This window comes from Diadema setosum, chromosome 1 (assembly GCF_964275005.1).
Source record: "Diadema setosum chromosome 1, eeDiaSeto1, whole genome shotgun sequence".
Lineage (NCBI taxonomy): Eukaryota > Metazoa > Echinodermata > Echinoidea > Diadematoida > Diadematidae > Diadema > Diadema setosum.
In genome coordinates, this window is record NC_092685.1 from 1,382,612 (window position 1) to 1,397,030 (window position 14,419).

Here is a 14,419-nt window from a genome sequence, read left to right on the forward strand (position 1 = left end):
AAGTTTTACTGGTAGTAATAAATACTCTTCACGAGACAAGATTTTCAACTTTGGACCAAATGTTTACTAACAGACTCTTCTGTAGAGTTTGCTGTCGTTCTGCATAGTCCCTGACTCAGTGCTTCTAAACAGAGTTCCCTCCTGTAACACCAAGATTCTCTGGAAATCAACAATGAATGTTAGTTTCCTTCTCAAGTTACTCACTGTGTGGATTTCATCAGGAAAATTGCACGATGCCAGGGAGTGGAGTGACAGAGAGAGGGGTTTCGATAAGATACATTTGAGTGAGAGCCCTCAGGGGGGCATAGCAGAGTTCTTGCCTAGTCATACAGCTGCGCCTAGTAGTCAGGGCACAGGCCCGTGTCTGTCTGTGATTTCTCCTTGGCAGGGTTTGTTGACATCAGATCCTGGTTGTTTGGTGCTTACAGAATGTGGGTTCACCTTTAAGACTTAAAGGTGCAATACTGGAATTGGGAAACTGTATATTGTGTCTTGTAATGATAACTTTGTCAAGGATAATAGTTAGGATGGTGTAAGCATATGAACACTTAAGGTAAATTGAGACAAATAGACAATGCCTTGCAAGTGGCCAAAATATGAATTAAAAAAATAAACTTTTTCATTTCATTCATTTCCACTTGATTATGAATTCCTTTTTGTAACTACATAGCTTATGAGGAATGTGTAGACTGGTAAATTGCTCAGTATTAGTATGTCAGTTCATAATCGTTTGACTAGTAAATTCAAAGAGAAGTACATTCTTATGCTTCTTTATGTGAAGTGATGTATGTGGATTGTTGCTAATCATTCATTTTTGTTTGTTTGTTTGTATATACTTAAAAGTATTTTTTTCAGACTATCTTTTATTTTTGTGGTTGTTTAAAACATCCCGATCAAGTGACATACTCAGAAAAATATTGTGTCATATGAAATGCTTAGATCAATTGAATTCATCAGTTTTAAGGGATTAAGGGAAAAAATGACATAAGTTTCATGAGATTCAGACAAATTTGCAATGAAATGAAATGATGTGTTTGTTTGTTGTGCTTCTTGCAGTATACGGCTGTTCACGTCAAACCAGGGTATGCGTCCTATGTACATGACAATCCTGAGCTGTTCAAGGGTCGCGACATCCAGTACTATGACACCATAGATGAGGCCCTCTCGTCAGTGGAAGGCAATGAATACACACTCATCCTTGTGCATGAAGGGGTCTATACGGGCGAGTGGCTGTACATAGACACCCCTGTCTGCATTCTAGGAGCCGGTATGACTCGTTTTCAACCTTTGAGTTCTCAGTTCGTCTATTAGCTGACCCACTGATTTCCCTGCAAGGACACAATTTGATAAGGGTGTAAAGTTTGTCTTGTCAGCAGGTCATTGACCAGTTGATGAGTGTACAAGATGACGCCATGATTGTAAAATAATGAATATCATACAAGTGATTTTGCAATCTGTTTACTCACAAGTGACGAATGAATTGACCTAATTCTGACTGATAAAAAAGTAGTAAAGATTTAATGAACTACACTGCCTTGAAAGTTAATCTCATGTTGTTGGCAGAAAGGTTGATAAATGAGCTAATGGATCCATTACAAAACACATGATCAATGGAGTATTTCTTTACAATTCCACATTAGGCAGGTTTTTAGATAGTGAGTGCTCTGGTGGATGGGAGTGAGTCTCAAAAAAAAAAATGTATAGGCCCTTAATGTTAATATCTTTCATGCTTGCTAAGACCAAATTTGAATGCAAATATGAATGCAATAGAAAATCAAAATTTGTAATTTCTGAGAGGATGTAAGCTAGATGTTGTGAAAGTCTACACAGGAATGAGTGAAATGATGACATTGGTTTGAAATCTTAATCCAACTTCAATAAATCCTCAACAGTAACTTCCAAATGCAATGTAAATTTCAGCACACTGAATAAGTTCCTATATAGTATGAGAGGTAATGGTTGCAACAGATAATTCTTTGTGACAGCTACAATGACGTCTGTTCAATCTGCGTTTTGACTCACCATCTTTTGTTCCTTCCTTTTTCCATTGATCTTTCATGCCTTTTTTACCCCCAGTGTGGATGTTTAATTTGCGCATTCTTCATTCGTTAATTTTGCAGCCCCAGGCCACATTCCAGACAGTGTGATTGTAGAAAACTCCAAGGAATCAACGTTTAGGTTCATCGAAGGATGTGAGGATGCCTACCTTGGCTACATTAGTATACGGGTGAGGCAGTCTGCTCTCTTACGTTTTCCTTTTGTCGTATTTAATTGCCTGGTTTATGAGGCAAGCACTGGCAGTAGTTGTACTGAAGTTGACCCAAAGATGTATTGCCTTGATAGTTAGAAAAGCATGGACTGATTTAAAAAAAAAAGAAGAAGAAACAAACAAACAAGCTAAAACAAACAAATCCCAAAGCCAACTGATTTGTGAATATTTTTTAATATTTGTGTGATGTGGAGCCATGCATGTCATTAGGAATATGCATGTGTGTTTTCACACACTGACAGCACACTGAAGTTGTTGAGAAAACACTGTGATCTGACTGAGATATCCATCTTACATGCTAATCACATTGCTATCACCTGGAAATGTCCATGTAAGAAATTGAGCTATATGATCTGCTAATGGTATTACACATCATGGATGATTTCACTACACTTCCATTGTACATGTATCTCGACACCATTATTTGATTCCATGCCTTTACGATAGATGGGTGGGGGGGGGGGGGTGGGTAAGGAATCACAAGTGTTTGTTTTGGGCTGCAGCATATTTATCAACTGGTCTGACATCTTGATTTTTCTTTTTTGAATATGTGCACATATCACTATTCCTTCTGTGTTGTGAGCTGATTTGCTGATGAAATATAGTGTATTGGTTAATCCTCTTACAACCTGGACCTGAAGATTCCTTTGACATTGTGTTCAAACATGTAACTAATGGCAATCAGAGAGTTTATTGTGAAACTGAGAAATTTATGGATCCATCTCCACTTTGCAAAATAGATACAATCTAATGTATCCTGTCAGTAGATATACACATTGTTCCCAGGATGTCAATAGTTTTGTTTCATCTGAAATTTATGAAAATGTTGTTTGTGACATTTATGGCATAAATCTTGAACTGTCTGTTATGCTAAGGAATGTTCGCCATTGAGATGAAAATATGTGATTTGATTGATTGTGATATCTTGTAGAGGTCATGGTATTGTGAATCAGTAGGGTGTGCAAAATAGTGAAACACAGGTAGCCACTGTGTTCAGGGATGTACATTCAGCTTGATATTCGTAATTGAGCAACTGCAATAACTGTTGCACAGTTCCTTGTTCAACATGGAATGGTAGGTGCATATTACTGATTGGTTCATAGGAAATGAAAGGTTTTGATTGTCAAATAAGCTTCTGTTTTCTATATCTTGCTGCACAAAAATGCAAGCCCATTATGAAGACTGACTTTGATATATGATCTCAGAATCTTTGCCAATGGATATTAAAATTATCAGGTTTTCACCTTAGTGAATTCAGGATGGTTGTTCAATTTGTGTTTCCATTTTTTTGTCCTGTTTTTACTTCCACTACACAGTTTAACCCTGAAAGCAACTCCAATCAACCTCATCACAAACACTCCTGTATTGAGGTAGATGCCAACTGCTCGCCAACAATTGATAGCTGTAATATAAGGAGTAGATCGCAAGGTGAGTCAATTTCAGCATGTTTGCCATTCATCATGATGTCTTTACACCACCTGAATGTCCGTTAAGCGCAGTCTACCTTAGATAAATTGCACAAAATGATACAAAATGATGATCTGTGGAAAGTTTCAGAATATTTCCACACTTGATTAACCAGAAATGCCTTTGCATATTACTTCCTTCACAGCATATTTCTATGAACAAACTCTGCATTTGTGTGATCTTTGATTTATAGTTATGATTGTTATAAAGCATGAAATATAAAGAATAATTCATCTTGTGTGTGGGTATGGGTGTTTTCATAAGATAACTTTTGATGAGGACCATTCTTGAGAACCCTGCCTTCAGAATCATTTCTCCTACCTCAAGAGTGTTTTATGTTGTCCGACCCTCAAATCTTGATATGATTTCATTACAGGTGTATAAAACATAAAACAGTGTTACCAAGGTATTGTAGCAATGGCTAATTGTAGAATCATGGAAATAAATTGACAGTTAAAGATGTTACAATATCATTTACATGTTTACATCATTTCACTTAAAAAAAGAAAGAATCAAGTATACTGTACAAGATCTTGTGAATGTTATGACAAATTTCGTAGGGGTGGTACAAACTGTATGTAGCCTTAATTTTTTTCATGAAGGTTGAACAATCTCAAGACTCTCCTTCACATTCATCTATAAGTTTTCCAGCAGTTTGTCGTGTTGGCCTTCTGTTAAACTCAGGCATCCACTGGAAGAAACCAGTCTGCAGTTACAAATCTTAATTCAGTGAGGCAATTCTAGTTTGGGAGTCAAACGTTGTATGATCCCATAATAGGAGCATGCTGCTGGGAAGTTACTGTATGACTGATTCATGAGACGAATAATAGAGATATAAGGAGCTTGTTATCATCTAGATCTTGTATAGTGGGATTAATTCAGTCATTTATCACTCATACACATATTCCTCCCTTAAATTCACTCTTCCTGTCATTGGTGTTTGCTGTCTGTAGAATTTACCAGAATGTGACTAAAAGGATATATGTGTGGCTTGCAAACTTATCAAGTGTCACTACGGACTGGGATTAACTATGCCGAATTCCGCAAACAATCTAAGTGTGTATAGCAAAGCTTGTAGAGGGCCTGTTTTACAAGCAATGTTTTGATGTTATCATTGTGACTCTTCTGTTGTACCAAGAGGTCTTTTGGCAAACAGGAAAATTATATATACCAGATAAAAAGTGTTATAAGTCTGCCTGTGCAACTTTGTGTGGAGGTTTAAACAAGTGGTCATCCTGTGTTAATAAGGTAATTAGATTGCAACTCCTGTACTCGTTTGACTTTGATTCACAGTCATCTAACATTCTAACATAAACACCAGTCAAAAGTAGAAAGTGCTGTGGATTTAAAAGGATGTATAGAGAGAAAATATGTGAATTCTCTTTATGTATCCATTATATCCTGCAGTGATGTCATGAACTGTTTCATTTTTATAGTGGCACCAAAACTGTACAAATTAAAGGACAAGTTCACCTTCATAAACATAAGGATTGAGAGAATGCAGCAATATTAGTAGAACACATCAGAGAAAGTTTGAGGAAAATTGGACAATCGATGCAAAAGTTATGAATTTTTAAAATTTTTGTGTTGGAACTGCTGGATGAGGAGACTACTAAGGCTCGTGATGTCATATGAGTACAACAGTATAAAGAAAATGTAAAGAAGATTCAACATATTTTCACTTTTTTTTCACATAATAAAAGAGCACTTGACTTGCCTCTTTCTAAAGGCAGTGGAAATAATATTACCCATATCATATGTCAGTAATGAGTCAAGGGAATGTGTACTTTTTTCAAAAGATGACATTTGGTGAAATTCTCTTTATATTTTCCTTATATTGTTGTACTCATGTGACATCATACACTTCAGTAGTCTTCTCATCCAGCGGTGACTGCACAAAAACTTCAAAAATTCATAACTTTTGAATGGATTGTCTGATTTTCCTCAAACTTTCAATGATGTGTTCTACTAATATTGCTGCATTCTCTCAATTCTTATGTTAATAAAGGTGAACTTGTCCTTTAAAAACTTATCAATGAAAAACTTATTAATGGATTGTCTGATTTTCCTCCAACTTCATTGAAGTATTCTACTGATATTGCTGCATCAACTCAATCCATGTATCTGTTGGGTTATCATTGTCCCTTAAAACTACCTGGACTAGATGTGGCCTTAAGATGTTATGTTGCACTCATTATGGTTAGAAAAAGAAAAAAGAAAAAAAAAGTTACTATATTGTAAGCAGCAATCACATACAAAGCTGATACATGTTCTCCATTATTTGCTTATAGTGAAACAGTCAAGTGGGATTCAAGTGCCACCTGCCTATAATACATGTGGTTACCTGCTTACAGTGATCATGACCATTTCCTAATACCTCCACAGTATGAGATCAGATTAACAGACACCTGTATCTTTGAAATTGTATTGTGGTCATCTTTAGTGTGAGACTGTACCTGTTCTATCCATTGAGAAGACACAGGATGTCATTCTGTGTGGATACATGCTGAGGCATTAATGCTTCTATTTAGCCATTTGTATAGAGAAGTGATCTCACACCCCATGAGTAATACATGATCACCACCAAGGAAAAATTTGGCTCATTAAAGAAACCTTCAATGTCATTTATTTCTTGGAAGTCACCAGATTTTAGCCTGAAGGATGATATCCTGCAGTTGTAAAACATTCGAAATAGATAGATATTATTTGTAAACAATATATGATAATACTGTACGAGCTGAAATTTTCGTGGTGGTTTTATTTTCGCGAATTTCGCGAATCGCCTTTGAACCGCGAAAATAACAACACGCGAAAATAACAACGTGCGAATAGATGAGTACAGTTAGACCTCGCAACCGCGAAATTAACAACACGTGAAAATGTCCTCCCAGTAGTAATTCGCGAAAATATCTGTACGCGAAAATTTCAGCTCGTACAGTATGATGTTTTCAAACTGCCTCCATCAAGAAATATCTAATATATTGTTTGACCTCCCTATTTAATTTGCGCATATAAGGAAGAGGGGAGCGTGATAAGACTGGTGCCCTATAACCTCCCCTCACCTGAGACTAGTGGTATACTAATGCTGCTGTATCCTTGTGCTGGCAGCTCCTTCCTCATTCTTCCCCTTCACCCTACCCCACCTTTGCCTTCTACCTTCCTTAGAGCTACAGTCTCCTAGTCAAAATTTGCCAAGTCACCATCAGCTGCTGTGGGAATATTAGTCAAGGCATAGGTCTCCTTACGGCTGCCAGGGCTGTGCATGTCACTGGCCATTAGGTCTTGGTATGTCAGCCCAGTAATGCACTGTGCGTGCATTGTACACATTTGTGATCAGAGCCTAGTACAAAAGTATGCATAGGAGCAGTAGATTCCCTTTTTGTTTTGTGTCCATAACTGTTTATTTGGAAAATTAGATCAAAAGCATTTTGATCACTGTTAAACTTGTAGTTCTTATGATATTAATATTTGCACATTTAGTTCAATGTGCACAGTTGAATTCAATTGATTCTGTTTAATCTGTCAAATGAGATGGCAGTGACTACTTAGAGAAACTTGTAATACTTGATCACCATTCAAAGCTAGAATAGAACAATTGTGTTGAAATGAAGACTGTTAATCGTAAGTGGAGATTTGGAATCTATTTACTCAGACATAAGAAAAAAAGATGTCAACTGCAAAGCAACACAGCCCGATGAGTAAGATAAAAAGAATAAGAGTAAATTACAGGGAAGAATTGTATGTTTGTATCCAAACAAGTCAGTTTTATGGTTTTAAAAACATTAGAAAAGTGTGTCTTTTTGGGCTGTTGCAAGAGTGTAGTCAGTTTACTGTGTGATTGTATTGGATTTCATTGGATACATCACAGCATCACATACTGTCTGCAGAATGATAACATTTCAACCCATGTTAAGATTCCTGATCATGTATGATAGGTATTGGGAGATGGAAGGTGGAAGGCAAAACTGTGTGTATTGGGTATCAGTAGATTCCACCTGTCAGGATGTCAGCTATGTACTACATGGCATCCTATCATTGTAAGCTGTGCTCATCAGGGGATCTAAAAGATATAGAGACAAGCAAAGTTCTTTTTTGTGTTTGTGTGCATGTGTGTGTGTGTGTGTGTGTTTGTATCATGAGTACAGTTGACTGTGAACTGTTCCATTAATACATATTAACTGACTAACTAGATGTGGTACAGCTGTATTACCATGGATGTTTATGTGTTCCTAAATAGGTGTGAGACACGGGAGATCATGCAAACGTGAGTTTGAATGGGTTCTTCCTTGTATAGGTATTGTGATGCATGAAGTAATTGAAGTAATGTTAAAGTTTGGCATGTATTCATATGTAACTTTCTCCTTTACTTTATTTCTGTGTCTTTTCCAAATGTGCAGTTGGTGCTGCAGTGAGCGTGAGTGGTAGGAAAGCGACGCCGACAATCAAGAACTGTGTGATCAGTGACTGTGAGAATGTAGGACTGTTCATCAATGACCATGCTGAGGTAAGAATACATTGCCTGTTATCAGTCTTAACTACAGGAATTTCATTTGGCTATTATTCTTGATGTTTATGTATGTCTGTTTTTTCTTCATTATTCTTATTCATATGCCAAATGATGGTGAATGCCATTTCTGCTTTGCTAATTGTACTGTCAGTTTGCCTCTTGAAACAAGTTCATCACCATTGGACCATAGACGTTATCTTGTAGACATTTTATTTCCTATTAGTTTGTGGAGGTGTTTGATGAAATGTTTACTAGAACCTGTTATTGGTTTAAAGTGAGATAACTTTCTCTTCTGACCAACAGGGCTTTTACCTGGACAATGAGATCAGTGGTAATGCACTGGCAGGCATCTGGGTCAAGAACTATGCCAATCCCATCATTAGACGAAGTCACATCCACCACGGTAGAGATGTAGGAGTCTTCACATTTGACAATGGCATGGTAATCCACTTCTCATCAACTTTCTCTCCCATCTTCAGATTTCCTAAACCAGACCTTATGGTCTATTGAACCCTCTGAGGCATATGCTTCTTTCTTTTCTTTTTCTTTTTCTTTTTCAATGAAATGTATAAAATCAGTGAATTTTTTCCTTTTTTTTTTCAGAAGAGGAAAGAGAAAATACTTTACTCCTCTTGGCATATTCTTTTTTTCTGTGCCAGTCAGTCTGCGTGATTAGTTGATGTAGTTACAGGACTTTATGCAGACTCTACAAATACACCTACATATATTGTCAATTCAATAAATTAGATGATATATAGATAGCACACTTTTCACTGACTGTGCATTTGATAGTTTCTTTTGCTGGACAAGAGTTACTAATTTGCATTCATATTCCTTGGAGATGATGGTTGTGATCTGAGAAACACCTCTAGGGATCTTGAAATGAGGCTATTATTTTCTTGTGTACTAAAAACCTAATGTTGATAATATTCACAAGATTTTAATGAGGAGGTATGCTGTTACTTATGAAGTTCTGATAGAATACACTCATACATTACATTTTAGTGGCTGTTACCTCCGAGTTGAGAAAGTTGATTGTTCTCAAACTTGACCTTTTTTCCTAGGGTAACTTTGACCGCTGTGACATCCATCACAATCGCATTGCTGGTTTTGAGGTAAAAGCTGGGGCCAACCCAACAGTGGTACACTGTGAGATCCACCATGGTCAGACGGGGGGGATCTATGTACATGAAAACGGTCGAGGCGAGTTCATCGAGAACAAGATCCATTCCAACACTTTTGCAGGAGTCTGGGTAACATCAAACAGTGATCCAACAATACGGTAAGAAGATTTGATATGTGACTCTGAATCCAGTATTCACCTATGTCGACATCATTTTACTGCAATGACAAGGTTTCAAATCACTTATTTTAAGAAATATCTGACCAAGATTTTTTTTTTTTGTTGAGAGTAAAAATGAGTTTCTCTCTTTATTAATGATTTATTTGATTATTTGACGCAGAAAATTATGTCTTACAGCTTTTGTGACAAAACTTTTAGGAAGTATTTGTAGCAGAGAATTTATGAAAAATGTTGCAGTTTGCCAGCTATTCAAAATAGAATATATGAAGTAGCCCAAGTAAACAAAGACTTGCAATATTATAGGAATGAGGATCACAGAGAATGACAATACTTGTGTTCATTTCCTGCATGTTATCCACAGGGGCAATGAAATCTTCAATGGCCATCAAGGGGGCGTGTACATATTTGGTGAGGGGCGGGGCCTGATTGAACATAACGACATTCACAGCAATGCACTGGCTGGCATCCAGATCCGCACCAACAGCAATCCTATCATCAGGAACAACCGTATTCACGATGGACAACATGGAGGAATCTATGTGGTATGTGTGCCATAGAACTAGATACTGGGGTAGGGTCTATTAAAGGTGCAAACCAGATATGATTCTATTACATTCATCATTGAAAGACTCAGTGTAGTTTGCTATTTTACTTGGGACTTATGTAAGTGTTTCATTTATCATAACCTCCCTCGGGAAGAAGAGAAATTGTTTTGTTTTCTTTTGTTTTGTCTTGTTTTGTTTTGTTTTGTTTTGCTGTGTTTTTCTTTTTTAGTTTTTCTTGCTGTCATTCACAGGATTCCATTTGAAGACTAGAATTGTTTCCTTTTTTATAGCTTCAAAGAAGTATTTGCATTGTCAGTAATAACATTGATATCGAAATTGAACATTGTAAGCTAGTAAAGTACCTTACAATGTGCCATAAATAACTCTTTTATGTTTCAAAATGCTTTTGATAAGACTGAGACCTCGTAAGTGAAAATTCAGGAAAGTCATGTTTAGCCTTGTCTGTTTGTCTGTCTCTGCAGCATGAGAAGGGCAAAGGTCTGATCATAGAGAATGAGGTATACAGCAACACTCTGGCAGGAGTCTGGGTCACAACGGGAAGCTGTCCAGAGCTCAGGAGAAATCGGATTCACAGTGGCAAACAGGTCAGATATCATTTGGTTCAAGAGTCATGATGGATGTTTGATTGCTAATGATCACTGTAATGAGATTAGGAAAAAAAGATGATTTTTTTTTTTTAATGGTGTAGCCAAAAAAAAAAAAAAAGCTGTTATTTTAATCAACATGGAACTTAATGTAATTAAAGATTCTTTTTATGCTTTTCACACTACTTTTCCCACCTTTTTATTCCATTCAAAAGTTATACCACACCTTTTCATCTGCTTCCAAAGGAAATGTGATCTTTATTTGTTTTTACAATAAAAATATGACAATGGGAGAATGGATTTAAGGTCGAGGGGTGTTTGATGTCCTTTTTCAGCTTGAAAGACTTGACACATGTAGAATCAGAAGAGTATTAAGTTTGCATGAGGTGTCAAAAAGTACAAAGTTGCAAGATACATTGCAGGAGATTTATGTGCAGAGTGCAGTGACTTATTAGAATATTTCACAATAATGCCTGTTTATTGCAAATGATTGACATCAGATTGACATTGATTTCATGAATTTGAATATCTGTTTATGTTGTCATCAGGTTGGAGTGTATTTCTATGACAACGGCCATGGTACCCTGGAGGAAAATGACATCTTCAACCACATGTACTCTGGTGTACAGATCAGAACAGGCAGTAACCCCATCATCAAGAGGAATAAGATTTGGGGTGGCCAAAATGGCGGTATTCTCGTCTACAATGGAGGTACGTTGTAATACTTATGTGATATGACAATATAGCATATGATAGTATGAATTGATGAATGTGTAATTTGTATTTATGGAAAATATTATTGAATTAAAAAAACAACAACAACAAGCAGTAGGGTCTCCTTTGGCTTGTTTATATTTGTGTTTCATTGACAAGATATGAAGACAGACCATGTATGTCAAGCCTGATGTCGACATTAGGAGGTCTTGGAGTAGAATACTTTAATAGGATGGACAACACATTTGTGTAAAGAAACCTCTTACCCCATATATGACAGACCTCATTCTCACTGTCTAAATTATGTCTTTAAAAAGAGTTGTGGATCTGAAAGACTGCCTGAAGTTGTACAATCTTTCAGTGAGTTTGTGTTTAATAGTGTGGTACCAGGGTGTGCAGTTTGCAAGGAAAGTCTTATTGATCTACTGGCATGCCAATCTTATGCCCAGTTGTTGACATATCCTCCTTATATTAAACTTATATCATATCCTGATGGAATCCCATTTACTTTGCTCATTTTTCCACTTATAAATAATATTTAACTTCACGTATCGAACAGTTTATTGCTTCACATGACAGAGATGATTTCAGTAAAAGATAAAGGTTGTGTAGGCAAATGGAGACTGAAAATGTTCGTTTGAATATTATAGCACATGGACTCATATGACTCAGTAGATATACCTAGTTCACCGAGTCCCATGTACAAGGTTTGATGTTATTCCTATTCATACTTCAATGCAAACCAGGTCTTGGTGTCCTTGAGCGGAATGAAATATTTGACAATGCAATGGCCGGTGTGTGGATCAAGACTGACAGCAATCCTCACCTGCGCCATAACAAGATTCATGATGGGAGAGATGGAGGCATCTGTATATTCAATGGAGGAAGAGGTGAGATAAATCACAGAGACGCAGTGGTGATTGATGAGATCTTCATGGAATATGGCATCTCCCTACAGCCCAACTTGTAATGTCCATAAAGCCATGAAGCTCAAAGAATATGATGCAGAAATTATGTTGTTGAATACACTTTGCATATTGTATCATTATGTAGTAGGACCTAGATGTATTTTAGCTTGAAATTTAACAATTACTACAAAGATATTTTACAGATTTCGGAATTCTCACTTTCACATAGTGAAACAATCTTTGGCTGCTGGCCCAGCAGAAGAAACATTTATCTCTTCTCAGACCTTTTCAGAGAGCTAATACCTGTTTACTAAGGTAACTTGTTTGCATGCAAGGCATATTGTTTGTTTAGACAACACCCACACAGTGACATGCCCTTCACCTCCCAGGGCTGATTGCTGCAAAACAAACCTCTTTCCCAAAGCTTTTGGCACAATTTCACTTCTACCATCACGAATAGAAGTATTTTCATCATGTTCTTGAGACATTCATGATATGATAGTTCTGTATGTGGGCAGTTTAATCCGTTGAGGACGGACTGATTTTGCTGTAACACGCACTTCCCATAGATAACTGCCTGAGTATTCTCAGGACTCATCCTCAACGGGTTCATTAAAACACAATGTGTCCAGTTGACTATCTCTTGAGAACAACAAGCTACCAGCCCTATACCCATCTTACCATGCCATATCTAATGAGAGAGCTGTGGCATTCTCTTTCTACATACACTAAAGATGACAGCACAGAGTGCTTCACTTCGTGATTGTCACTTTGATAGTCTTAGCATCTGATAGAGATGTAGATCCACCATGTAGAGACAGGTTCAGATTTTCTGATTGTAGTAACTGTTTAAAAAAAAAGATATCTTAAATTCCATGAGGTTAAAGTGCTGTTATTAGTTACATTTTCGTGAGAACATTTGCATAATGCAATACACATTCCTTTCATTACAAATGTTTGGACCAGTGAGTAGTATGTCTTGTGTGTAGTGAAGTTTTGGAGTGCATTATGTGGCTTCCTAATTCACCTTGGCTTCACTACACGTACACTGAATGCATGCCATAGAAAAGTCATCATTAATTCATAAAACCATCCATCCAGTCCCCTTTGCCATCCCCCCCCCCCCTTGTCAATATGGCAGTGTTAATGATGATGACACAGTAAATTATCATGCACATGATTGCCATCTGAAACCCCTTGTAGGTATCCTGGAGGAGAATGAGATCTTCCGCAACACACAGGCTGGTGTGCTGATCAGTTCCCAGAGTCATCCGAGGCTGAAGCGTAACAAGATCTATGATGGACTGGCTGCAGGCATTGAGATCACCAACAACGCCAATGCCTACCTGGAGGGGAACCATGTCTTCAATAACAAGTTTGCTGGGATCTGCCTTGCTACTGGAGTCAACCCAGAGATGAAAGGTAATTGGTCTGCCTTGTCTGCTAGTCATCTTGGTTGTCTCTCTGTCTTTCATATATATTAGATGTCATGAAACTGAGCACTGAAATATGATTAGGGATAACAAGTGTTCAGCAGTGATGAGAAAAGATGTGATATTTCTATCATGTGGTGTGTGTTAATCACAGTGTCCATATCTTGGCATTGAAACACTTGTTTTCATCACTATTATTGTCACTGATTCCTTTGCACCATGTCTATGCATTCCAGGGGCCGCAGAATTTTTTATTTTTTTTTTTTAAAGGGGGGGGGGTGTCACTCATATCCCCCCAGCTGCCCCCCCCCCCCCCCCCGTCATTTTCATGTGTTTGCAGTGTTTGAGATGTGTCCTGAGTTACATCTGTAACTACACCCAGCTTCAAAAAAGTTGATGTTTATGGAAGTTTATTTTCATTGGCAAATGCAAGTTATGTTACTGGTCATGTACTTGAGCACATAAAAACACAAAATTTATATTTTTCACTCAGCACAACAGCTCAAAAAGTAAAGTGGCAGTGAAAATTCATTTCCATACCATGTTTAATCAGATTAGGACCCATTACATTTCTGTGTTGATGCTTATTCCATTTTTCCCTTTTGTTGGGAGTTATGTAGCCATTAGTATACACAATGCATTGCTATGTAATGATCTCTTTCTTTTCC

General features: G+C 37.2%; 1 protein-coding gene across 1 annotated transcript in view; it reads left to right on the forward strand.

Annotated features, from left to right (window-relative positions):
- The window catches only part of LOC140233061 (F-box only protein 11-like), a 63,770-nt gene that overhangs the window by 45,615 nt on the left and 3,736 nt on the right, over window positions 1–14,419 (forward strand). Inside the window, exons 6-16 of the mRNA XM_072313183.1 lie at window positions 1,057–1,267; window positions 2,121–2,227; window positions 3,586–3,697; window positions 8,134–8,240; window positions 8,547–8,684; window positions 9,308–9,525; window positions 9,908–10,088; window positions 10,574–10,696; window positions 11,245–11,407; window positions 12,157–12,300; window positions 13,522–13,740. Coding sequence (XP_072169284.1) covers window positions 1,057–1,267; window positions 2,121–2,227; window positions 3,586–3,697; window positions 8,134–8,240; window positions 8,547–8,684; window positions 9,308–9,525; window positions 9,908–10,088; window positions 10,574–10,696; window positions 11,245–11,407; window positions 12,157–12,300; window positions 13,522–13,740 — 1,723 coding nt within the window. The remainder of the gene's footprint in view (window positions 1–1,056; window positions 1,268–2,120; window positions 2,228–3,585; window positions 3,698–8,133; window positions 8,241–8,546; window positions 8,685–9,307; window positions 9,526–9,907; window positions 10,089–10,573; window positions 10,697–11,244; window positions 11,408–12,156; window positions 12,301–13,521; window positions 13,741–14,419) is intronic.